Here is a 24,993-nt window from a genome sequence, read left to right on the forward strand (position 1 = left end):
ACCCCACACAGCGGTCTGTATTTCGCCCCACTAAGACGGCGAACAAAAAAAAGTTCGAACTGCGCAACTCTGCGACTTAATGCTTCTGTACAAAAAACCCCACTGAGCGGCTTTGTACATCGCCCCACTTAGATGGCGAATTTTAGCCCCACTGAGCGGCCACGGACAACGCCCCACTGAGCGGCGAAGACGTACAGTTATAGAGTTGGACTCTAAACTTAGTTGGTGTTGCTTAGCGTGTAATATCAGCCTCGAATCCCGCCGATCGCCATTCATCGAGGAGAAAGGACAGACAGCGAATCCACAGGAACCTCCTGGCTGACGTCAGTCTTTCCGCGTGCCTCTTCTCCCCCCGGTGAATGTCGACTCCAGGGATCCGGCTCGAAGGACCAATTAATGATAGGTTTGTAGCTTGTACCTATCCGCTGGAACGTTGAAGACAATATAGTTACACTGCAAAGCAAGACACAAGCAGGCTGGTTTTACTCATGCATGAGGGAAAGCTGGCTGGAGCCGAGTGTCGTTCCACCACTTGACCTCCGTCAGACTCTCAGCCAGGCTCCCCATAGCACTCCTTTTATTGTGGTTACATGAATATGCATAGGGTCATTAACATATGACATCTTACATAGGTATACATGTGAACAAAGAATACTGTGTGTGTGTGTGTGTGTGTGTGTGTGTGTGTGTGTGTGTGTGTGTGTGGTGTCCAGATGTGACCCTGTGAAGACTCCCCAAAGCTGGTGCCAGGAGTCTAGCGGTCCATCTGAACAAAAGGCTCTTATACTTACAGTTTTTTACAGACGCTAGGACACATTTCTCAATACTTAGGTCACGTTTGCAAAACTCCTCACACAGTGAGCACAACAGAAGTCTATGTGGGCTAAACTGAGGACCAGTTATCATTGTTTTGGCACAAAATGCATTCAATGACTACATCTCTCAAATTTCATGAATTATCTTCTCACTCAGACACAACAACTGCCAAAAATCTTTGTACGTACAGGACATTTTGCATGTGCTTACATACTGTTTTCAAAACTGTTAAACTTATGGCCAAAACAATAACACAATGCAAAACTTGAAAAGAGCAAAATTCAACATCAATATTTTATTGAAACATGTTTTAAATCTAAAAATGCAGTTTAACCAGCCACAGCTGATTCTCATTGTAGATGAACATCTGCACAGGTGTTACTCCTTCAATTGTTCAACTCCTTCAATTCTGGCAGCCAGAAGATTCTTTCCTAGGTGTATTGCCCTAGATGACATAAGATGTGATGTGGATGAGAACCTGTGGCCAAATGGAGAAGACCGAGTAGATTAGCATTACTATTGTATGTGTATCAGTGGATGGTGTGTATACAAATTCTTGTATTTTGGGATTACTTAGTGCAAAAAAGATAAAAATACATAAACAAATATTAACGAATTCTGCATGATGTCTGATTCATTCCAGTAACATATATTGAAATTATAAACAGAGATGTGTCCTTGTTTTACACAAGGAAACACTGTGTAACATGTTGTTAGTGTTTTTTAGGTCATTGTTTTGTGGGTGACAAAGTGTGTTTGTCGGTTGTCAACCTTTGCTAGTGTTCTGGAAGAATGAGTTTATTTGAGACCTGAATGAAGTGTTTTGGTAGTTGTAGTGCATTTTGAATGTGAAATGAACTGCTTTGCCAAGCTGACGGTCAGTTAGGAGGATTGTGTGAAGAGTTTTGCAAAAGTGACCTAAGTATTGAGACATGTGTCCTAGTGGCTGTAAAAAACTGTAAACAGATATACGTGTGCTTGCTATACCATAAATCAATAAGAAAAGATACGACCTCTCCTAGGAGGTGTGATCTACGCCGGAACACTCTGTAGAGGGAGTGAACGCACTCCCCCTTCATGCTACACAGAGCTGTTACAGACCTCCTAGGATGAGACATTCTTTCAATCTACAAATGGTTATACACTTCTAAGCATATGTGGGTAAATGTTTCTAAGCATAAATGACAATCAACAATACAAATCTAACAGTGCCTGTCTCCGAACCATGCATCATAGCAGGTCTCATTCCCCTTTCACTCTTGCTGTTACCATTCTTTCACAAATCAGTCGGAGACTTGCCTCCACCCATTCCACCATGCCTGCACTCTCTTCTTCACCTCTCTTGTGCATTCACAGTTCCTTTACATTCCTGTTACTTAAACTCATCTACCTTTGCTATCTCTACTCCTCGAACTTTCACTTTTCCAACTGTGTCCTTCTCATTCACACACATGCTTCCACTGAATTTTTTTCCCTTTCCCCTCCGCTTGTCCTTTAATGGCACCAGCGAGACAGCACAGCAGTAAGGCAGCACAGCAGTAAGGCAGCACAGCAGCGAGGCGTCTGGCAGGAGAACGAACAATAGTCTTTTTTAAGGCTACTGCAGAAGGAGATATTCCCCGCTAGCTCACCCAAGCTTGCTCTCTGGCACAGCTACAAGCCACGTGAGCTCATAGCCCCTCCCGCTAGGATGTACTACCACAGTCGACTGTCGTAAAGCAGCCGCAAACCAATAGCAAGTAAAAAAAAACTCAAAATCATTGAAGAACATTTTATAACACCCAATATAGATATATACATATATACTGAATATCACACAATATCAGATAACCAAATTAACACTGGGTTACATCCACCCCTGCTTAAAGTGTGACGTCCCCGTCACTATCACCCGACAGAGATTGCACTAACCCAGCAATCTGTTGTTGTAATGACAGGAAAAAGTTATTGAGCAATGCAAGTGTCATCGGCAGCCGTGGCTCTCTACCAAACATCAGAAGGAAGGGCGCTTCTCCAGTTGCGTCATGTTTTGTACAGTTATAAGCATGTACAAGGGGGCGAACATACTTCCTCCACTCCTCTTCTTTTTTTTTCCTTTTCCTCCAGTTGCTCTCTGGTACAAGCATCCAGTGCTGTGGGAGGGTGCCAGAAGGCCTGCCGTTACCGTCAACTACCTCCTGCAGCAACGTCTGGAGTCTGCGCAAGTAATCAGATGCCTTTTCTCCACTATTCTGATGAGTCTCTAGGTACTGGATATACAGCTCTTCACCTCCAGTGACATTGCCATAAGCCTTGTCGAGCTCATCCAGGTAGTCTTTTGGTGGTGCTTGAGACCCAATAGAAAGGGCTACATTCAAAGCAGGGCTAGCCAAGCTATCGAGGAAAACACGGCGCTGCTGCCCTTCGGAAAGGGTAGAGTCATTTAGTACCTGTTTAGCTCTAAGTCGCCATACCCTGTACTCTACCTCATTAGGGGGTTTTGGAGAATTTCCTGAAAATGAGCGGAGCTCAAAAGCAGAGGGAGTATGCATGGGCGAGTCATGTTTTACAATGTGCTCCACGATAACTCTCTGAACCTCCGCTGGCACAGGATCAACAAGCAGGGAGTCCGCATGAAGTGCCTGTTTAGCCTTGGGCACATGGCCATCATCACAGGCGGCAGTTGACCTGGGACCGGGTGTGGACTGAGTTTTAACTCCCAAGGTAGGAGTTGAGGTAGCTAACCCCTTATATGTATCATTTTTCCCACACATGTGGCTCACTGCAGCCTGATTTAAAGTCATGGGGCTCACATTATATGCTAATGCCAGTTCGTTCACTTGTTCTCTGAAACTAGCAGTCACATCATCAATTGCTCGAGCAAGGGGGACCACATCATGCACCAGGTGAAAACTGTCAGGTCCCTGAGGACAGTACTCATCTATCTGAATAACCTCCCAACACTCCCCATCTGCTGAATGTTCTCCATCTAAGAGCATTGGGGTAATGCACTCCATGAACTGACACAAAATCGTGTCAGGGAGACTATCTATTTGTTGAATTTTGACAACGTGATCCAGCAAAGCGAATGCTCTTTGCACCTCTTGTAGTTTAATCTTGGCTTTAGCCCCTTTTAACAAAACAGTGTACTCTGGATCAAAACCATACCTGTCACAAAACTCCATTGTCTCTCTCTGCAAAGCAGTCGATGAATTCACAGATGTCTGTGCATGTGCTTCAGGATAAAGTTAGTGATGCGCTCAAGTCCCTGTTCGGGCGCCAATTTTTCCTACTACTTTTAGTTGTAACCAATACGTCTACTCACCAAAGAATGAGTGAAGCAATATGGATAACAGCAGAGGACAATTTATTTAGGGTCTGATGGCAATTTACCATCGGTGTCCAGCACTTTAAAGGATTGGATGGACTGGAGCACATCTGTCCTTAACACACCCTCTTAAACATCAGCTTGACACTGATACATCAAAGGAAACTTAACAGACTTTAAGTGCAAATGTTTCAACCTGAACAACTTAAAACTTCTTTGGGATACAATGTAAATAAAGACAAGAAGAAGAAAAATATTTCCATCAATAGTCACTTCTCCTAACCCGGAGACAAGTGAATATATTATGTAAAGAGTCCTTTTTCTCAGTCCTGGGGTTGTAACACCACAACCTCCTCAGTCCGTAATCAGAGAGTGTCTATTTGACAATAACCAAAATGTCTTTGGATAGTCTTTGTGAATGCAAAAAGAAAAAAAAAACAATGATGTTAGCTGGCCAGCAAAATAAAGAGAGTGTATGGCACCGAGTGCGGGCGTGTGTGTGAGTACTTCGGTCCAAATAACCAAGGTCCGGATGGATGAAGGGATGGCAGCCGCTTGTCCTTTAATGGCACCAGCGAGACAGCACAGCAGTAAGGCAGCACAGCAGCGAGGCCTCTGGCAGGAGAACGAACAATAGTCTTTTTTTAAGGCTACTGCAGAAGGAGATATTCCCCGCTAGCTCACCCAAGCTTGCTCTCTGGCACAGCTACAAGCCACGTGAGCTCATAGCCCCTCCCGCTAGGATGTACTACCACAGTCGACTGTCGTAAAGCAGCCGCAAACCAATAGCAAGTAAAAAAAAACTCAGAAGAACATTTTATAACACCCAATATAGATATATACATATATACTGAATATCACACAATATCAGATAACCAAATTAACACTGGGTTACATGAGCATAGCTCCTTCATGTGCATAGCTCTTCATGAGCATAGCTACTTCATGAGCATAGCTACTTCATGTGCATAGCTCTTCATGAGCATAGCTACTTCGTGAGCATAGCTCCTTCATGTGCATAGCTACTTCATGAGCATAGCTACTTCATGAGCATAGCTACTTCATGAGCATAGCTACTTCATGCGCATAGCTACTTCATGTGCATAGCTCTTCATGAGCATAGCTACTTCATGTGCTCCATGAAGTAGCCAGCGAGGTTCAGAATCATTTTCAAGGTCCTCGTGTTTCTCCACAAAGTCCTTCATGGTTTGGCTCATTCCTACATTTCCGACTTCAGCTTCCAGGTCCCTCCAGTCAGCTGATCATATGCTTCTAACTGTCATGTGCTCCAGATTTAAACTCAGAGGAGACTTCTCTGTGATTGCCCACAGTCAAATCTGCTCCCTCCATTCAGTCTTTAAAAACTTGAAACTTATTTTTACACACTGGCATTTGGGTCTGATTGCTCATTGTGTTTCCTGTGTCTTTTTCAGTCATGGTTAGATCTATTTACTTATTTCCCTGTTCCCTCCTTTTTTATTTCCTGACTTTTATTAGACGCTTTGATCAACCTGAGTTTTTTAAATGTTTTTTTTAAAATGTGCTTTGTAAATACATTTGAGCTTTAGTTTACTCGATTAAAGAGCTATTTTCAATTAATCATAGTAATCACAATTACATTTTGTGTCAAGAAAGAGTTGGGAGAGCTACTCTATATTTAAACAGTTTTGTTTATATCCCTTTGCTCTGTTTGCAGAGTATCTATGAGCCCACAGCTACAGTTAGTAAAGTCATAGACTTCATCAGTATGATAACTCTGTCAGCACTTATCAAATCACATCAATCATATTTTCTCTTTCCTTCATCAGGTTCTCTTGGTACTCCCTCCATTACAGTCAGATCGTCTTTCATTAACAAAAGCTGTTCCGCAGTCACAGTGGAGTGCTCAGTGCACAACAGCCAAGACCTGGTCCTGTCCTGGTACAGACAGGAGGGAAGATTGACAAATGTTAGCAGTCCTGATCTGTCCTCCAATCTGTATCTCACTCTGGAAATAGAATCCCATGACAGCAGCAGTTACAGCTGTGTAGCTGAAAACCCTGTTGAAAAAAAGGTGACCAAACTATCAGGAGAAGACACAACTATTAAGATGGGGTCTGGAGGTAAGATGGTGATAAATCATTTTCACCTTTATTAAACTAGAACTATTATTTTTTTGTTTATCACAGTCTTATGATTAAAGAATATCTAAGCCCCAAGCTCTTCTCTCCCCCCCAAGAGTCCAGGAGCTGGTGTCAGACTGAATCTACAGTAAGACTGGTTATCTCTACTGTCTTTGGCATGGCCTTGATTATTCTTGTTGTGGACCACATCAGACTCCGAAGATGAACCACATGTGCACCGAAGTTTTTCTCAAGCTTCACAAAATGCAGTGTGTCAACCAGTGTTGGTCAAGTTACTTGAAAAAAGTAATCAGTAACTAATTACTGATTACTTCCCCAAAAAAGTAATCCCATTACTTTACTGATTACTTATTTTCTAAAGTGATAGATCTTTCAGCCCAATTCTACTTTTTCTACATAATCCATCATACAAAATGTAATCAAATGGAAAAGTCCCTTTTTAAAACTTGTTTTATTAGTTTTAATCTTTTAACTTTATGCATCAAGCAAAAATGTAATTATATGCAACATTCTCTGACTGGAAGAAATTAGTTTAATATTTAAACCTATTTTCTGCACATTCCAGCACATAAAATAATTTTTTTGTGTGTGTTTACACTCACTCTTTCAAATAGATGCAAGTAAAACACAGCAGAAAATAAATAGTCAAAGACTACACTGTTAAAAAAAACATCTTAAAAAAACGGTGATATTCTGGCAGCTGGGGCGCCAAAATACGACCGTAAAATAACAGAAAATAACTGTCCCATAAAAATACGGTTATTTTCAGTGATGAAAATAGAGTTTGTTGCCCTAAGTTCACATGGGATTCTGCCTTTTCCAAGTGCTTTTAGACATTAAGGCTGGCTGTAGCTCAGGTGGCAGAGCAGGTCAGCCACTAATCAGAAGGTCGGTGGTTCAATCCCAGGCTGCCCCCTGCCTGCATGCCAAATATCCTTGGGCAAGATACTAACCCCATGTTGGCCTACTGGTGGTGGTCAGAGGGCCCGGTGGCGCCAGTGTCCGGCAGCCTCGCCTCTGTCACTGCGCCCCAGGGCAGCTGTGGCTACAAAGTAGCTGCCATCACCAGTGTGTGAATGGGTGGATGACTGGATGTAGTGTGAAGCGCTTTGGGGTCCTTAGGGACTAGAAAAGCACTATACAAATGCAGGCCATTAAATTAGGAACATTTTTACGTGATCAAACAATGAAATTACCTATAAACAAGGTCACTGAATGTGGCAATATGAATCATACTACGTAAATGTACAGAAATATACAGTTAACAGTTGGTTTCAATAATAATTGATTGCATGCCCTGGGACAGAGGCGAGGCTGCCATATCGCACCATCGGCCCCTTTGGCCATCACTAGTAGGCGGTAGGTGAAGAGTCTTGACCACGGACACAACGACGGAGAGTGTCCGAGCCGGGGCTCGAACCAGCAATTTTCTGATCACAAGGCGAACTGCCAACTCTTGAGCCACGAACGGCCTAACTAGCAATGATAATAATACTTATGTGATGTAACACAAGCTTATAGGGATCATGTTATATACTTTTCCATAGCATTACATTTGAATTCAACAGTTCAATCTTTCAAATAACGGACAGATATTTGTGAAATCATGATACCTTTGTGAATCTGTATCTAAATATGCATATGTACAGACATTTAACAATCATGACAATTATGTTTTATTACATTACAGATTTAACGTTGATTTACATTCAAAATGTGAAGTCAAAGTCTACTTACATAACTTTAATGATATTCTAGAAGAACAGAAGATTACTGTGAAATGCAGTAAAATACCTTCATATTAGGGGTTTTTTCCTACGGTCGCAGCCATACCCGCGACCTTGTTGTTAGTTCACATTCATTGGCCGATGCTTAGCGTCATGTTATTTATATTAATTGCAATTCCTACCTCTACATTTATTTTTCAAAATGTATAATTAGCACAGCGTGTCCGTGCAATGTTTTACATTGTGGCATGCAGAGAAATCTTAACAACGAAGCTCACAGAGAGAGATTGAGCTTGTTATTTAACCCCAAGCTGATAGGGGGAGCTCTTTATTAAAACACTTGCCGGTGTTACAATGTGCCTCAAGCTTCAACAACAGCACAACAGAAGTCACTCATGGTACAGCACTCTCTCTACAAAATAACAACTGTCAGTGACGCTGCACCACGGCGTAAACACAACAATCAAGATAACAGTTAAAAGTAACGTAACCATAAACAATAAAACAAGAACATCCAAACAGCAGCACATGTCCCAAGGCATGATGGGAGACATTTCTGGATGTATTTTTACAATCTAAATATGCATATGTACAACAAAATATATTTAACAAACAAGTAAATTGTGTTTTATTACATTTACAGTGATGTTTTGTTATTTTACATTTGACGTGTCAGATCACAGTCTACTTATGTAAATGTAATGATATTCTAGAAAAACAGTACACAACCGTAAAATACACAGTAAAGTAATTTGACATTACTATTTTTTGGAACAGTGTAGTGGTCCTTTTGCTCTATTTTCACCTGTAAAGCAGGAGTCGGGTAGGCGGAGGTTTACCCTGGTGCAGGTGTGCCGCTGCGGTCAGTGGAAGAATCCGCGAGTTTCTCTGCGAGTTTCCCATTACGTCGCACTCGGTGCTTGCTTTGAAGTTTAGGGGGGTTTTTTCCGCTGTAAAAAGAAGTTTTCTTCCCACGCACAACGGACGCTAATGTTTTTGTCACTTTTTATGGAATCAAACTCAAAGTAAGGTCAGTACTTCCACGCTTTAAACGCTGCACGCTCATACTCTCTCCCACAATCAATATGTGATCCATTGTTGATCTGCACACAGCTGTTGTCACGAACGTCGCACTTGCTTACGTCACTGTCATGAGACATTCTCGCAAAAAATCACGGTTTTAGTAACGCAGTAACGCAGCGTTCCTACGGGAAAGTAAAGGTAATCTAATTACCGTTTTTGCAATAGTAATCCCTTACTTTACTCGTTACTTGGAAAAAGTAATCGGATTACAGTAACGCCCATCTCTGGTGTCAACACATCCGCTTTAGAGCTACACAGGACATGGGACATAATTCTTTTCAAAAGTCCTTTAAAATTTGATTTTGGATCTCAACCAGAAATATCATAAGGTAAGGTGAATAATACACAGAAACCCCAATAATCAAATGGCCCCCTGTGAGCAATCACTTTGCAACACTGGGATGGAAAATCTCCCTTTTAACAGGAAGAAACTTCCAGAAGAACAGGGCTCGGGGAGGGGCGGCCATTCTGCTGCAAACACATTAAAAGAAACCCAAGGATGCTTTACAAAAGAACATTAAGAGTAGTTCATTCTTATTTTTTCTCAAAGTGCATATAATACAAATGTCATGGTCCTGGTGTTTTGTTTTTATTAATAGTCTTTGATTGCATTGTTAGTTTCTAGTCTCTGGATGTCTGTCTCTATGCTTCCTCCGTGTTCTTTGTTTCATGTCTGATCTACTCATGTTTCACATCTATGCTTCTCCTGGTCTTAGTGTCAAGTCCGTGTCTCTGTGCCTGTCTCGTCTTTCCTATTTTACTTTGCCAGTCTCGTGCTGTGTGCTCAGTGCTCAGTGAAAGTTTGTCAGCAACCAAGTTGCTCTCAGCGTCTAAAACTCCAACCTAAAGAAACATCTGGAAGTAATTTCTTTATTAAAAGCTAATGTTAGCCTACTGCAGCTAGCTTGTTTTAGTTGTGGTAGCTACTTGGGTGTTTGTGAGAGTGTCTCACGACAATAACGTACGAGCGTGTGATGCCCGTGGCAGCAACAGACGTGTGCACATCAACAATGGATAACATGGAGTGCAGGAGGGAGTACGACCATGTAGTGTTTAAACTTTGGAAGTACTCACATTATTTTGAGTTTGATTCATTAAAAAGTGACAAAAATATTAGCGTCTGCTGTTCACTTTGTGTGAAGAAAACTTCTTTCTACAGTGAAAAAAACCCTTAAACACAAGAGTGTAAACACAAGAACATTATTTTATTTTATATGCTGGAATATGCAGAACATTGGTTTAAATCTTAAACACATTTCTTCTTGCATATAATAAAATTTTTGCTTGATGCAATGTGCATAAAGTTCCTAGTTACAGGTGCTAAAAAGACTACTCATCGGAGTTGGGATATTTTTACTTTTATTTTGTGTCTTTGTAACGTGTATATTGCCATGTATAAAACTCATGATTAACCGCGTAATATTTTCTACTGTTGCTGCATAAATAGCCATGACAAGTGATGATGATGATAATGACCCCGACCTGTTGGAACATGAAGACTTTGTGTGATTAATGACAAACTGGTATCTCACTTAAAGTTTTTCTGACAACAGGAGGGAATGTCAATGGAAAATTGTATTTAGTAGTCAGTATAATCTTTTAGTGATATAAGTTTGCATATGGTAGAATACTGCATGTAGTTATTTGTATTAGGAAATATTCAACCATGTATACTTAGAGGCATATAATTAATTGTGTGTGATCTCTAACAGGCTGCAGGCTTGGGGTGCATCGCAGGAATGCACCCCCACGTCTGGGAGCATGAGAGCTCATACCTTGTTTTATTGTTTTACGGCAGGATTAACGTAGCTATGTCTGTTTTAGTTTAAGTGCTTCTTTACATATAGATGAACTGCTGGACTTCCTCACCATGTTATCTAGGGTGGGGGAGACTACCCCCTTTCCTGAGCAAGGATGTACCTTTTGTGCTCTCATGACCCTTTGATCAGCAGGACACACACACACACACACACACACACACCTACTGAAGTATAAATAAAGATTGGGGCAGTTTCTTAGTGCGAGTCTCAGTCTGGAGGCTGCCCTTGCTAGCAAGAAGTTCTGTGTGTTTCTCTTCTCTGAGTCTTTACTGAAGAAGTGTTTTAGAATATTTTCCCTAACACTTATTTTCCACCCTGATTTATGAATAAATTGTTTACAAATCCTACCATGTGGATTCATGGATTTTTTTTTCACATTCTGTCTCTCACAGTTGAAGTGTACCTCTGGTGCAAATTACTGACCTCTGTCATCATTTTAGGTGGGGGAACTTGCACAATCGGTGGCTGACTAAATACTTTTTTGCCCCACTGTGTGTGTGTGTATATATATATATATATTCAATTCAATTTTATTTATATAGCGCCAAATAACAACATAAGTCGCCTTAAGGCGCTTTATATTGTACAGTATATCCTATAATAATAGATACAGGGAAAAACCCAAATATCATATGACCCTCTATGAGCAAGCACTTTGGCAACAGTGGGAAGGAAAAACTCCCTTTTAACAGGAAGAAACCTCCGGCAGAACCAGGCTCAGGTACTTCAAAAGTGTAGAAACCTGAAAACTAGCAAAAGATGCTTTGATTGCAGAGGTGGGAAAGAAGGAGGAGTTTTTGAGGAGAACTATATTAGATACCTCAGAGCCAGCAGAAGGGACATCATGTTCAGTAGTCTTGGAGCCAGCAAAGAAGACTCCACAGGTGGAATCTTCCAGGCATAGCAGACTTGAAAGTGTTTTTGATGAAATCCTGAAGGAAAACACTCTAGATCCTGTTCCTCAGTTAGCCACGACAAGTGCACACATTGAAGTGCAAACTTGCCATTCAACGCTCAGACAATCCACTGCTGTACTGGCAAGTCAACAAACTTAGCTTTCCCACTCTGCAGCTAAATTTCTCTGTGCACCTACAACAATTGTGGAGAGCGAGAGACTCTTTGATACAGCCTCCATTATTATTAATGAAAGGAGAAGCAGGCTGACAGCTGAGAAGGTTGAAATGTTGATATTTCTGAAGAACCCACCTCTAATGTTAACGTGAAAAAAATGTTACAAATGTGTTATTACAAGGATGTCGTGTGTTTAAAAATGAACTTATACAAAAACAGTTAAAAAAATAGACTATACCGGATTCATATTGGTATCGGCAGATATCCCAATGTATGATCTTGATATCGGACATAAAAAAGTGGTATTGTGCCATCTCTAATTCTAGCCATCAGAAACCTTGAAGCACAGGCCGAGGAGGTGGTGTGGCAGCGATTTTTCACATCAGCCTATCAATCAACCAAAGACTAAGACAGACTTTTAATTTATTTCAAAGCCTGATGCTTAGCCTCGTCCACCCTGATTTAGTGCTCAGCTCAGATAAAATAATTATTGTGCGTGATTTTAACATTCATATAGATGCTAAAAATGACAGCTTCAACATGGCATTTAATCTGTTATTAGACTCAATTGGCTTCTCTCAACATGTAAAAGAACCCACCCACCACTTTAATCACACTCTAGATCTTGTTTTAACATATGGCATAGAAACTGAACATTTAACAGTGTTTCCTGAAAACCCTCTCCTGTCTGATCTGACTATAAACGACCAGCTTCTTCAATGATGAATGCAGATGCTTCACTGGCTGATGAGCTGAACACGTTTTATGCTCGCTTCGACGCCGCAGCAATTAAAACAACAAACGGCTGCGCGTGCTCGGAGTGCACCAGTGAAGAAAATGCATTCGTCATCACAGAGCATGCTGTGAGGAACACCTTCAGGAGGGTGAACACCAGGAAGGCAACAGGACCAGATGCAATCCCTGGCCGGGTCCTTAGAGCCTGCGCTGATCAACTAGCACCGGTGTTCACGGAGATCTTCAACCTCTCCCTGGCCCAAGCCTGTGGTTCCCACGTGCTTCAAACGGTCCATTATTGTCCCTGTTCCAAAGAAACAACAGCCCGCTTGCCACAATGACTACCGTCCAGTAGCACTGACTTCAATTGTGATGAAGTGTTTTGAAAGACTGATGAGAGATCACATCACTTCTTCACTTCCTCCCACCATCGACTCACTTCAGTTTGCTTACCGGACTAATCGTTCCACAGACGATGCCATATCTCACCTGCTCCACACATCCCTGAGTCACCTGGACACTGGCAGAGGGAATTATGTTAGGATGCTGTTCGTGGACTACAGTTCAGCATTCAACACAATAATTCCCTCTAAGCTTTTCACCAAGTTGACGGATCTAGGACTCAGCTCATCACTGTGTCAGTGGATCCTCAACTTCCTCACAGACAGACCCCAATCAGTGAGGGTAGGAAAACAAGTCTCCCCCTCCATCTCACTCAGCACTGGAGTGCCTCAGGGCTGTGTTTTAAGCCCCCTGCTGTACTCACTGTACACTTATGACTGTGTAGCCACATCCGACACCACCTCCATTGTCAAGTTTGCTGACGACACTGCTGTTGTGGGCCTGATCTCCGACAACATCGAGACGGCCTACCTGGAGGAGATTAGGAACCTGGAGACCTGGTGCCAGGAGAATAACCTCCTCCTAAACATCAGCAAGACTAAGGAGCTGATCGTGGACTTCACTACAAAGCAGGCGAGGAATTACAAACCCCTCATCATCAGTGGCACGCCAGTGGAGAGAGTGGACAGTTTCCAATACCTGGGTGTCCACATCACTCAGGACCTGTCATGGTCCTGTCACATCAACACCCTGGTTAAGAAAGCCCGTCAGCATATCTTCTTCCTCAGAAGACTTAGAGACTTCCATCTGCCACTGAAGGTGCTCAAGAACTTCTACTCCTGCACCATCGAGAGCGTCCTGATGGCAAACATCTTCACCTGGTTTGGGAACAGCACCAAGCAGGACAGACGAGATCTGCAAAGGGTGGTGCGCTCGGCAGAACGCATCATTCAATCAGAGCTCCCTGACCTGCTGTCCATCTACACCAAGCGGTGCAAGTCCAAAGCTAGGAAGATTATGATGGACCTCTCCCATCCCAACAATGGACTCTTCTCACTGTTGAGGTCTGGGAAGCGCTTCCGCTCCCTTAAGGCCAAAACAGAGAGAATGAAGAGGAGCTTCTTCCCCCAGGCTATTCGGGGCCTGAACCAGGTGTAGGACTGGACTCTCCCAAACACGTCACTATAAGACTGGACTCTCACACACGTCACCACACATTTCCTATAATCCTATAATTCCTATAATTTATAATCCTTATCTTTATAATCTCTTCTGCTATTTGCACATTCTTTACTGTAATTTCCTAAGTTAATTTGTAAATTTTTGTAGTAAATTGTAAATATTGTAAAACTTTTCTTCTGTCATTTAATGGTCGGGCATTGTACAGCTACAAGCATTTCACCCCCATGTCATACTGTGTATGGTTGTGTGTGTGTGTGACAAATAAAATTTGAATTTGAAATCATTTCCTGATAACATTTACATTTACAATAATTGATTACACTGCAGTGGGGAGTAGACTTCATCACAGTAGATGTCTTTCTGAAAGCGCTAAGAATATAATCCACCCACTGTTATCATCTTCAATGCCCTGTACCAACATAGAGCAGAGCAGCTATCTGAACAATATTGGATTGCATTTATATAGCACTTTTGAAGACCCTCAAAGCGCTTTACAATTCCTCTATTTATTCACTCTCACATTCACACACTGGTGGAGGCAGCTACAGTTGTAGCCAGCTACAGTTGTAGCCACAGCTGCCCAGGGGCAGACTGACAGAAGCGAGGCTGCCATATCACGCCATCAGCCCCTCTGGCCATTACCAGCAGGCGGTAGGTGAAGTGTCTTGCCCAAGGACACAACGACCAAGACTGTCCAAGCCGGGGCTCGAACCAGCAACCTTCAGATTGCAAGACGAACTGCCAACTCTTGAGCCACGATCGCCCTCCAACAGAGGTCGATCATCTTGTTAATAATTTTACCTCCTCACTACGTACGACTCTGGATACTGTAGCTCCGGTGAAAACTAAGTCCTCAAATCAGAAGTACCTGACTCCGTGGTATAATTCTCCATCACGTAGCCTAAAGCAGATGACTCATACGCTGGAGAGGAAATGGCATGTTACAAATTTAGAAGATGATCAGTTAGGCTGGAGAAATAGTTTGTTGCTTTATAGGAAAGCCCTCCAGAACATCTTACTATTCATCACTGATTGAAGAAAATAAGAACAACCCCAGGTTTCTCTTCAGCTCTGTAGCCAGGCTGACAAACAGTCAGAGCTCTGTTGAGCCAACCATCCCTTTAACATTAACTAGTAATGACTTCATGAACTTCTTCACAAATAAAATTTTTATCATTAGAGAAAAAATTACCAATAATCATCCCACAGATGTAATATTATCTACAGTTACTCTTAGTACCATTGATGTTAAGTTAGACTCTTTTTCTCTAATTGATCTTTCTGAGTTAACTTCAATAATTACTTCCTCCAAACCATCAACGTGTCTTTTAGACCCCGTTCCTACAAAACTGCTCAAAGAAGTCCTGCCATTAATGCTTCGATCTTAAATATGATCAACCTATCTCTAATAATCAGCTATGTACCACAGGCCTTCAAGCTGGCTGTAGTTAAACCTTTACTCAAAAAGCATCTCTAGACCCAGCAGTCTTAGCTAATTATAGGCCAATCTCCAACCTTCCTTTCATATCGAACATCCTTGAAAGAGTAGTTGTCAAACAGCTAACAGATCATCTGCAGAGGAATGGTTTATTTGAAGAGTTTCAGTCAAATTAACTGAATTTATAGAGAAAACATGTTTAGTTTTTGTTGATGTGTGTGTGCCATACGTTAGTCTAGGCTGAGAATGAAGTGTAGTTTCCAGGTTACGTTCTTGCTGTGCCTCATTATGCCAGCAGGTGGCAAGTACCTCAGTCGAGTCATCTGTGTTGCCGCTCCGTCCACGCGTAGCTTCATGTCAGCAAAAGTCGGGAGAAAGCGCCAGAGTCCAATTTGGGATTACTTCGAATATGACTGTGTTTTAGATAAAAGCAAGTGTCTTGTAGTGGAAAGAGATAAAATATGTGGGACATTTTTAAAGGGGAAAAATCCCACAAACCTTAAAGTGCACTTGAAAAGTTCGCACAAGAAGGCTAACCTAGCTTACCTTGAGAAGGTAAGGGAGCACGCCCAAGCCTCATCCCCAGAAACAGAAGCTAACCCCAGGCAAGGCAGCGTGATGCACGCTGAGAAAACCCCACAAAAAACATTAATGCAGTACTTCCAACGGCGACCGGATGGCTGCTGGTTGGTCAATTCGCAGGAACATCACAAGCGAGAGGAAGCGTTGGTGAATATGTTTATTGAGACTGGGATATCTACACAACTGTGTGAGTCAATTGCCTTCAAAAAGTTTAGCAATTCACTTGAACCAAAATTCCGAACATCAGGCGCTGCAAGAGTTAATTGTCTCATTGGGGCCGAGATGGATATAGCAAAGCAGAAACGGAAAGAACTAATAAAAGAAGCGAGGAAGCTAACTCTGTGTGTAGATGGCTGGAGCAAAAGGGGATTAACAGGATCTTTCATGGGTGTTTCCACTTGTTTTTACCACCCACCTGGAGGCCAGGTCCATGATGCTTTGCTTAACGTGCAACGAATGGAGCACCCACATACCAGGGAAGCCATCGCCCGCTGCACTGATCAGACATTAGAAGAGTGGGCTGTAGGGAAAGAGAAGGTGCTGCTCGTTGTAATCAATAATGGGGCCAACATCGTCAAGGCTGTACGGCTTCTTCAGAATCGCATGTAAACTGATTGATACCAACGGTTCTCAGGATGAGCAAAGAGCTGCTGGAAAGGGCCAAGGTGAAATGTGGATGGAGTCTGAGTCGGAGGAGTCAGACACAGAGTGTGAGGAACGTGGAGATTTTGGTGAGTGTTTTTATAGGAGCAAACACATTGTCAATTTTTTTTCTTTTTACTCATGTAAACCGTTGCATTAACTAGCATCCCCAGGCTTCTACCTTTCTACCTATAAAACCCGAGAGCAGCCAAATGGCTGGTAGGCTTTTAGCTAAGCTTTAGCTTCAGCCAAGTGGAAGCTAAATTGGCTAGTCATTCATATGTATATTAGGTCGTTATCTGGGAATTCTGGAGGGAGGGGAGTGGGGGTGTGTGATTGAGGGCGTGGGGGAGCTGCTAAAAGCTGTGCACTTCCTTTTGTGTTTCATCTTGATGCATTCTCAATCATCCAGGGAAATAAATCTCCAAAAGTCACCAACTTGGAGTGTTTCAGTTTGCCATCTTAGGGAGAAATCAACACACATGGGTGTATGTCCTTTGTTGCTGAGATTTATTGATAAAAACAGTACAAAAAACCAACCATTTGTACAAATATTTACAAATAATAATAAAAAGTGAGTGAGTACAATTCAACATTTTCAGCAATCACTCACAATCCTGGCACTGCCATGGTTTCTGTAGTCTGCATTTACCACATGTGTATCTTTTGCAGTGAACACATCGCACAGTGGCATGATTGTTCTTGCAGTTGTGTTTGACCTGACACGTGGCTCTTTTTCCAGGGCTAGGTGTGGAGGGTTGTGTCCGAAGCAACTGTTCTCTTCTTGCCTTCTTCGCAGCTACATGAGAGTGAGCCAACTCTGTTGCAAGCGCCACCAGGAAGTCCACCCGTCTTTCCTTCGTCCCGGTGCATGCTTGATACAGCACATGTGCATTCAGTGCTGCCATGTCAATCATGTTATAAAACACGGCGACTGGCCAGCGCCGTGTTCCTTTGCGGACAGTGTACTCCCGAACCATCCAACCATCCAACTTGATCCCAAACTTGTCAGGTTTACTTGCAATATTCTGCAGGAAACAACACCGAGTCTTTGATGGGAAAAGCTGTTCATCAACGGTGATATGTAGACCAGGGTTGTAGCACGTGATGCAGTTGGTGACAAATGATCCCCACACACTGGAAATTGCAGCGAACTTATCAGTCTTTGCTCGATTTGCTCCATTGTGGCATCAATCAGACCACTGGTATAATGTTGAAATGTACTCACTCACTTTTTATTATTATTTGTAAATATGTGTACAAATGGTTGGTTTTTTGTACTGTTTTTATCAATAAATCTCAGCAACAAAGGAAATACACCCATGTGTGTTGATTTCTCCCTAAGATGGCAAACTGAAACACTCCAAGTTGGTGACTTTTGGAGATTTATTTCCCTGGATGATTGAGAATGCATCAAGATGAAACACAAAAGGAAGTTCACAGCTTTTAGCAGCTCCCCCACGCCCTCAATCACACACCCCCACTCCCCTCCCTCCAGAATTCCCAGGTAACAACCCAATTTACATATGAATGACTAGCCAATTTAGCTTCCACTTGGCTGACGCTAAAGCCTAGCTAAAAGCCATTTGGCAACTCTCCGGGTTTTAAAGGTAGAAAAGCCAAATGGCTGCTCTCCGGGGTTACAGCATTTGCAGCTATAATGTTAGTTTCCTAGTAAATTTTCTGATGCATGTGAATACTTCCTCTCTTTTACTGTAGCTATATTGCAGACAGCATATATGTTGCAGAAAGGCTGGAAATGGAAACTAGCTGTAGCTGGTAAAGGTTCACTTGTCATGATTCGGCTGTGTGGCAGGCAGGAGAGGACCCAAACGCAAACTCACAGAGACAAAAGGTAAACTCAAAAAACACAGCTTTATTGCTGGCGTGGAGTGGGACACGAAAAACAATACAAAATAAACTAAACTGGGAAAACTAAAGCACAAGGAGCCACAGGGAAAAATCACACAGCTATGATGGAGACTACGACACTGACAAAGAGAAACACAGGGCTTAAATACACAGAGGGATAACGAGGGAATGAGACACAGAAGGAGGCCACAGCTGGGAGAAATCAGGACTGGACGAGACAGAGACGCAAAACTAGAAACACTCACATGAGGCATGGACCTTCAAAGTAAAACAGGAAGTATCACACAGAGACGCGAACTAGACACAGTGGAGACAGCAACTAAGAAACAGAGACAAACCATAAGGCAGAGGTCTAAGAACCAAAATACACAGAGGGAAATACTCAGCTTTGAGCACAAGAGACTAGACTAGAGGGAGTAACAAAAGACCAACCATGAGAACATAATGCACAATGCAGGGTGACAGAAAACAAGAAACTCAAACATGCAAAGACACACCATAAACAGAACAGAGGGGGCACAGAGAGACATGAAGGGCAGGGGAGACTTAACATGGGTTGAAACACAAGGGGGAACTAATAAGCAAATGAACATAGGAGGCCCAATGAGCTAAACATACTATAAACATCAAAATGAACTAGAACTCAAAACACTGGGTCCTAAGACCCAGGATCGTGACATCACTGTTTTTGTAAACGAAAGTTCCCCAACTTTTTTTTATTTAAACTAAATAATTGCAATGCTGTTTATGCTTTATTGACCCTGTGCACGAGAAAATGCTAACTTCCTGGTTTGAGACCGGATGTGGGGTTGTACATTTCCGGTAGCTTTACTTTGTGGTCAATCACTACTGTGAAGATATCCTCCACAATCATGTCCAAAACTCGAAAACGGAAAGATGGCGTTAAGTTACAAAGAGCAGAAGGTGGGAACACTCACCACTGTTGTGTCACAAAAAATCTAATGATCAATTTTGACGTTTAAAGAGTTTAGATCGATCAGTTGTTTACATCACTCAACACAAGCAGAACTGCATCACTGCAGCAGAAGACACATCGTCCACATTCAGAAGCACATCTCTGTATAGTGACTGGTCTCATGATTTAAACAGGCAAATGTTCAGCATTCAAACTACAGGTGAAGAACAGTCAAACCAGATGTTTCCCCGTTATGTCGAGATCAGCTAGTCAAGTACACACCTACACAGCATGTTAACAAACTGTGAAAAAAGCCACACAAAAATGAATGATTGCTGGTAACGGTTTCTATACATTAGTATTTACGAAGGGTATGTTGTAACTTACCTTCAAAATTACAGCGGTCCCTCGCTATAACGCGGTTCACCTTTCACCTCGCTGTTTCACAGATTTTTTAGTGCAAGTTTGCATGCTTATTTTTTACATCACATTGTGTCCTGCGTCCTGATCGCTGCAGACGATCTCCTCCGTGACGTCTCTCCTGTACAGTACAGAATTGCTGCATCGATGCTAGCAGTGTGACTCTGAAGTGCAGTGCTGTATGTCCACGATGTCCACGAAACGTGTTGTACCGTCAAAAAATAACATTGGCTACTTGATTTCACCTATCGCTGGTTATTTTTAGAACATAACACCTGCGATAAACGAGGGACCGCTGTATACAGATACTGAGAAATATAACATTTGAATCCCTTTTCTCTTTTGCTCTGAGGCGCAGGGGAAAAATATCGACAAGTCGATGAACATCATTTACAGATATATTGGGTAAATGCCCAAGACATCTATAGAAATGTAAATCGCGGCTTGATTCATTCATTTGCTTAACTTGTTTTGGACCGTAAACCAGGCGCGAATAGGACACCGGAAACAAAGCTCCCCACAGGAGTTTCCGCACCGGAAGTAGCATATGCTAACGTGCACATAGTCAATTCACATAAAAGGCTGCCCACATTACTCACAATCCCCAGTAAAAGCTTTAATCGGTGCTTCTGCTGTGATCCTACTCATGGCTATGGGGATAACACTATTAAGAAGTAAAACGTATTGAAACAGGTCTGCTTACCTAAGAGACCTGCAGCACAGAGCTAATGTCCATAGTTTACGAAATAGTTTTTATTAAATCAAATACATACCTCAAGTGGAAATATAACAACATTTTTAGACTATTGCTTCTATGTTTATAATGTTTACATGTTTTATAATTGTCTGTTTTGTTTTTTTAAGACCTTGAGCTGCAAGAATATGGGGAGAGCAGCAAGTTCCACAGAATGCCGTGCCTAGCACACACTCTTCAGCTCACAATCAAAGATGCCATGAAACACCCGACTGCTGATTCAGTCATAACTAAAGCAAGAAAACTGGTACATGCTGTAAGAAAATCATCAGTGGCAAATGAAGAAATGATCAAAAGGTGTGGCAAAACTCTGATCCGGGATTGTACCACTCGTTGGAACAGTACTTTTGACATGTTGAGACAACTGCTAGAAACCAGAGCTGAACTAAACCAACTGCTTGAGCAGCTGGAGATGGATACTTCTCACAAGTGATTGGGCCAAGCTGGAGAACCTTGTCAAGCTGTTTGAACCCTTTGCCATTCATACAGACCAGCTTCAGAGTGACAGCCAGTCACTCTCACAAGTAGTGCCATGTCTGCTCAACCTTGAGGCACATCTGCTGACGAGTCCTTTTAGGAATCCTTTAGCTCAAGTGCTTCTGAAGTCTTTAATTAAGGGAACGGTTTGCTGGTATTCTTAATCCTGATTCCACACAGTTTGATGCTACACCAGCAGGAGCCTGCCTGCTGGATCCAAATGTTTCACTGATTCTTCAGTCACCAGATACAGCATCGCTGCATTTCTGGAAAGCAAGACAGGATGTCTATCCAAAACTTGCCCCAGTAGCTTTAGATCTTGTTAGTGCCCCTGCTTCACAAGCATTTGTGGAACGCATCTTTTCTGTGTGGACTCCTGTCATTTGGGCTGAGAAACTGAACAACCACATCTCTGGAGCAGCGAGTTTTCCTTTAGATCAACACTTGCAGTTCAGTTCAGTGCTTTTTTTTTTGTTGCTTTTTTTTATGTTTTACTAATGTATAACTAAACACTTAAAATTTACTCATGATGGCTTGGCTTTTGTGTTGTGTTATTGTATTGCTAGTCAGTTGCAGTGTTTTATCACAGCTGTAATGCCAGCATTGAATGTTGGGCTTCCTAATGTTTAAATTAAATTTCATCCAAGTTACTTTAGAGTTGGCTAAGCTCTGTTTATCTACACTACCTGCTTTTCAGATGCTGTTGTAAATGTGTCTACTAAATATTAAAGCCATATATCATTTATAGTTGCCTGGTGGGAATGTGGGTTGTCTGTCTCTATGTGTTAGCCCTGCGACAGACTGGTGACCTGTCCAGGGTGCACCAGGGTATGGTAGCTGGAATAGCAACCTATCCAAGGATAAGTGGAAGAAGATGGATGGATATGATGAAACTGGGATTTTGTTACACTTAATTATTTCCATTTTTTTTAACAGTCTTTTTTTAAAAAAAAAAAAAAAAAAAAAAAAAAGAGCCAATATGCAAGGACTAATCAATTAACCAGTATTAAACAACAGCTATTATAGCTAAGTTATCTAGAAAGTTAATTAATCTTTTATTCACAAGGACGACTAGGGGCGCTCAGAGGGGAATTTATTTTAGGCAAAGTGTTTTATTTCCTGTCTCCCTTCCCTCACCCCCAACCACTTGCAGCAGATGACTGCGCCTCCCCTGAGCCTGGCTTTGCCGTAGGTTTCTTCCTGTTAAAATGGAGTTTTTTATCCTGCTGTTGCCAAGTATTTGCTCATAGCTTTTCGTCCGATTGTTGGGTTTTTTTCTGTATTATTGTAGGGTCTTTAAGTGACAATATAAAGTGCCTGTGAAATAATTAAGTAACTTGTGAAATAAGTAAATACAGACGTGCTGCTAAAGTATGCCTGGACTGTACCTGGTGTAGCACATAATCTGGTTGCGGTGTGTGGAGTCTCTCTCCACATCACAGGGGACTGACAGGGTGTTTGACACCAGGGTCACACGGTTTCCAAACATGTCGTCTACTGGATTCAGCTGGAACTGCCGCTCCTGTGCAAAACCTGGAAGGGAAAAAAGGGGGCAACAAAATCTCAGAAGGTAATTGTTTTTGAGGCTTAGAGTCACATCTTTCAGCATCATCCCACCAGGCCAGCAGGCACAAGGACTCTCAGGACAGTTACAACTGCATTAACAAATCTTCTTCAGCTGCATCTTTTAGCTACAGAATAGCTTAAAATTGACTTATATCTAAGAATCCATCATAACTTGTTTTACAAAGTAAAATAATGCCCACACTACTTTTTAAATTTACTTCTAAACCTCATTACGGATCTCCTACCATCTCCTTGAATGGTGAGTCGTGTGGCTCCATTGACGCTTCCTATGCGTGGGGACACGGAGGTTATGTGCTGAGCATCTGCAAAATTGAATTAAAACCGCATGAGAAATCTTTTTTCCTCGAGTGTGAACAGCGAGCTAAAACAACTGAGTTTAGAATAGAAGTTGACTTAACTTACCGCAGCAACACCAAAGAGCGAAGAGGAGAGCTGCGGCCTTCCACTTGACCTCCATCCTGAAGAGCTCCCAGGTTACTTTGCTGCCTCACCTGCGCCCCTCTCTCGACCGATTGTGAATCACGTGACACAAAAGTACTATTTATAACAAAAATATAATTGAAATTTATTGACAGCCATAGAATAAATATATGTGGTAAAATGTACAATTATTAAAACAAATATTATTTTAAAAAAATTGTATTTTCCATTTTCCAGTGTGACATTTAAGTGAACAAAACTCACCTGCTGTGAGAAAATTTTGTTTACCTGTTGATTGGGAAACTGTCAGTTCAGGGACGCGCACTACCTTTTTATAACGTGCTCAGGGTCCCGCCCCTCACCTGAAACTGGGAGGAGACTGGAAGAAGTTTTTGCTGCATTTATCAGATTTTCAAGATGTCTGCATTTAAAAACAAAAGCGAAAGTGAGTCAAAAACCGTGATAAATAATGGCTCCATGAACACGGGACGTAATTAGCGATGAACATGTGGAGGAAGAAGTGGAGCTATAAAAAGCTAAAGTATGCAAAGTTATACACGTTTTGCATTTGTTCAGTCCTTCAGTAAATATGGTCTTTGTGTAGCCTTTGACTTTTTCACACCGTTTCATGACCGTTGGATTAAATTTGCATTAAAGTGCAATCATTCTCCACTTGCACAATGTGCTCTTGAAGTGGTCTTCATGTTATTCTGTTATTGTCATGTTATTCCACGTTTCATTTATAAAACATATCGTACAGTAGTGCTTCGCATTTCAGTCTTTGAGTGTTTGCAAAACTGTCTGTGATCATAACAATGATAAATAAAACTCCTTATGATGCTTGCAACCTTATATTAATTGTAGATTTCCTATTCAACTAATTTGTGCCTTGAACCATAAAAAGAAAACAGATCTAAAACTGGCAAACAGTAAATAATAATAATAATAATAATAATAATAATAATAATAAGAAAGAAAGAAAAAAAAAAAAAACAGTCTTGCCCCTGGTATGTGGCTCATTTTGCAAACAAGACTAAAACTATAACTATAACTAATAAAAACTAAACTGAAACGAAGGATTTTCAAAAAATAAAAACTCAACTAAACTACCAAACAAATGGTAAAAACTAATTAAAACTGATATAGAATTGAAAATCTGAAGTCAAAACTAAATAAAAATAAAAACTAATGAAAATTGCAAAACTATTAAAACCTTGGTCCATAGTTCAGCGGAGACAGTGTCCTTTGCCCTACCAGGCTAAGTAAAGTCTACCAGCCAACAAGGTGGCCTTGCATGGAGTGGGAAGAAGAGTCTAAACACAGTCGTTATCAGGGTGTTTTTGTTCGGCTCCAGCCTTCAGCCCACAGCTGGCGCCGAAGGGATAGCCGCATTATGATGTTGATTTTTCTTTTATGCGAACAACTCATGAGAATTTCAAAGCTGTTCTTTAACACTCCGACAACAATTCAGAAATGTGTCATGATTTCACAAATATCTGTCCGTTATTTGAAAGATTGAACATTTAAATTCAAATGTTGTCACGATCTGGTTATAGGGACTCAAACGCAGAGCGGTTAGATGTCTCCAAAATGCAGTTATTTACAGTTCCAGTGCACAATATATACTGTATACAGTGAAGGGAATCCAAAACTCCAGGGAATCACAGGGTAGCTCTCTC

The 24,993-nt window shown here is 41.7% G+C and overlaps 1 protein-coding gene across 5 annotated transcripts; it reads right to left on the reverse strand.

Moving 5' to 3' along the window:
* Nucleotides 1-1,794: 1,794 nt before the first annotated feature.
* Nucleotides 1,795-24,230, reverse strand: LOC113024836 (fibrocystin-L-like). Of its 5 annotated transcripts, none has more exons than XM_026172198.1 (5): nucleotides 23,603-24,230; nucleotides 23,297-23,431; nucleotides 23,119-23,196; nucleotides 22,696-22,840; nucleotides 2,619-4,738 (listed from the first exon to the last, which is right to left on the reverse strand). In XM_026172198.1, the coding sequence occupies exon 5, from the start codon at nucleotides 3,978-3,980 to the stop codon at nucleotides 2,679-2,681; it is 1,302 nt and encodes a 433-aa protein (XP_026027983.1). In that variant the 5' UTR covers nucleotides 3,981-4,738; nucleotides 22,696-22,840; nucleotides 23,119-23,196; nucleotides 23,297-23,431; nucleotides 23,603-24,230; the 3' UTR covers nucleotides 2,619-2,678. The 5 variants fall into 5 exon arrangements, with proteins under 5 accessions (XP_026027987.1, XP_026027983.1, XP_026027984.1 ...); XM_026172199.1 differs by having other exon boundaries at nucleotides 23,579-24,230; XM_026172202.1 differs by lacking the exon at nucleotides 2,619-4,738 and adding an exon at nucleotides 1,795-2,379 and having other exon boundaries at nucleotides 23,297-24,230.
* Between the last annotated feature and the right edge of the window lie 763 nt (nucleotides 24,231-24,993).

The sequence above is a fragment of the Astatotilapia calliptera genome, chromosome 6, assembly GCF_900246225.1.
Source record: "Astatotilapia calliptera chromosome 6, fAstCal1.2, whole genome shotgun sequence".
In the NCBI taxonomy this organism is placed as follows: domain Eukaryota; kingdom Metazoa; phylum Chordata; class Actinopteri; order Cichliformes; family Cichlidae; genus Astatotilapia; species Astatotilapia calliptera.

What these genes read in the sequence shown, in the direction of transcription:
- LOC113024836 (XM_026172198.1), bottom strand. Translation starts at nt 3,980, where the DNA reads ATGGAGTTTTGTGACAGGTATGGTTTTGATCCAGAGTACACTGTTTTG.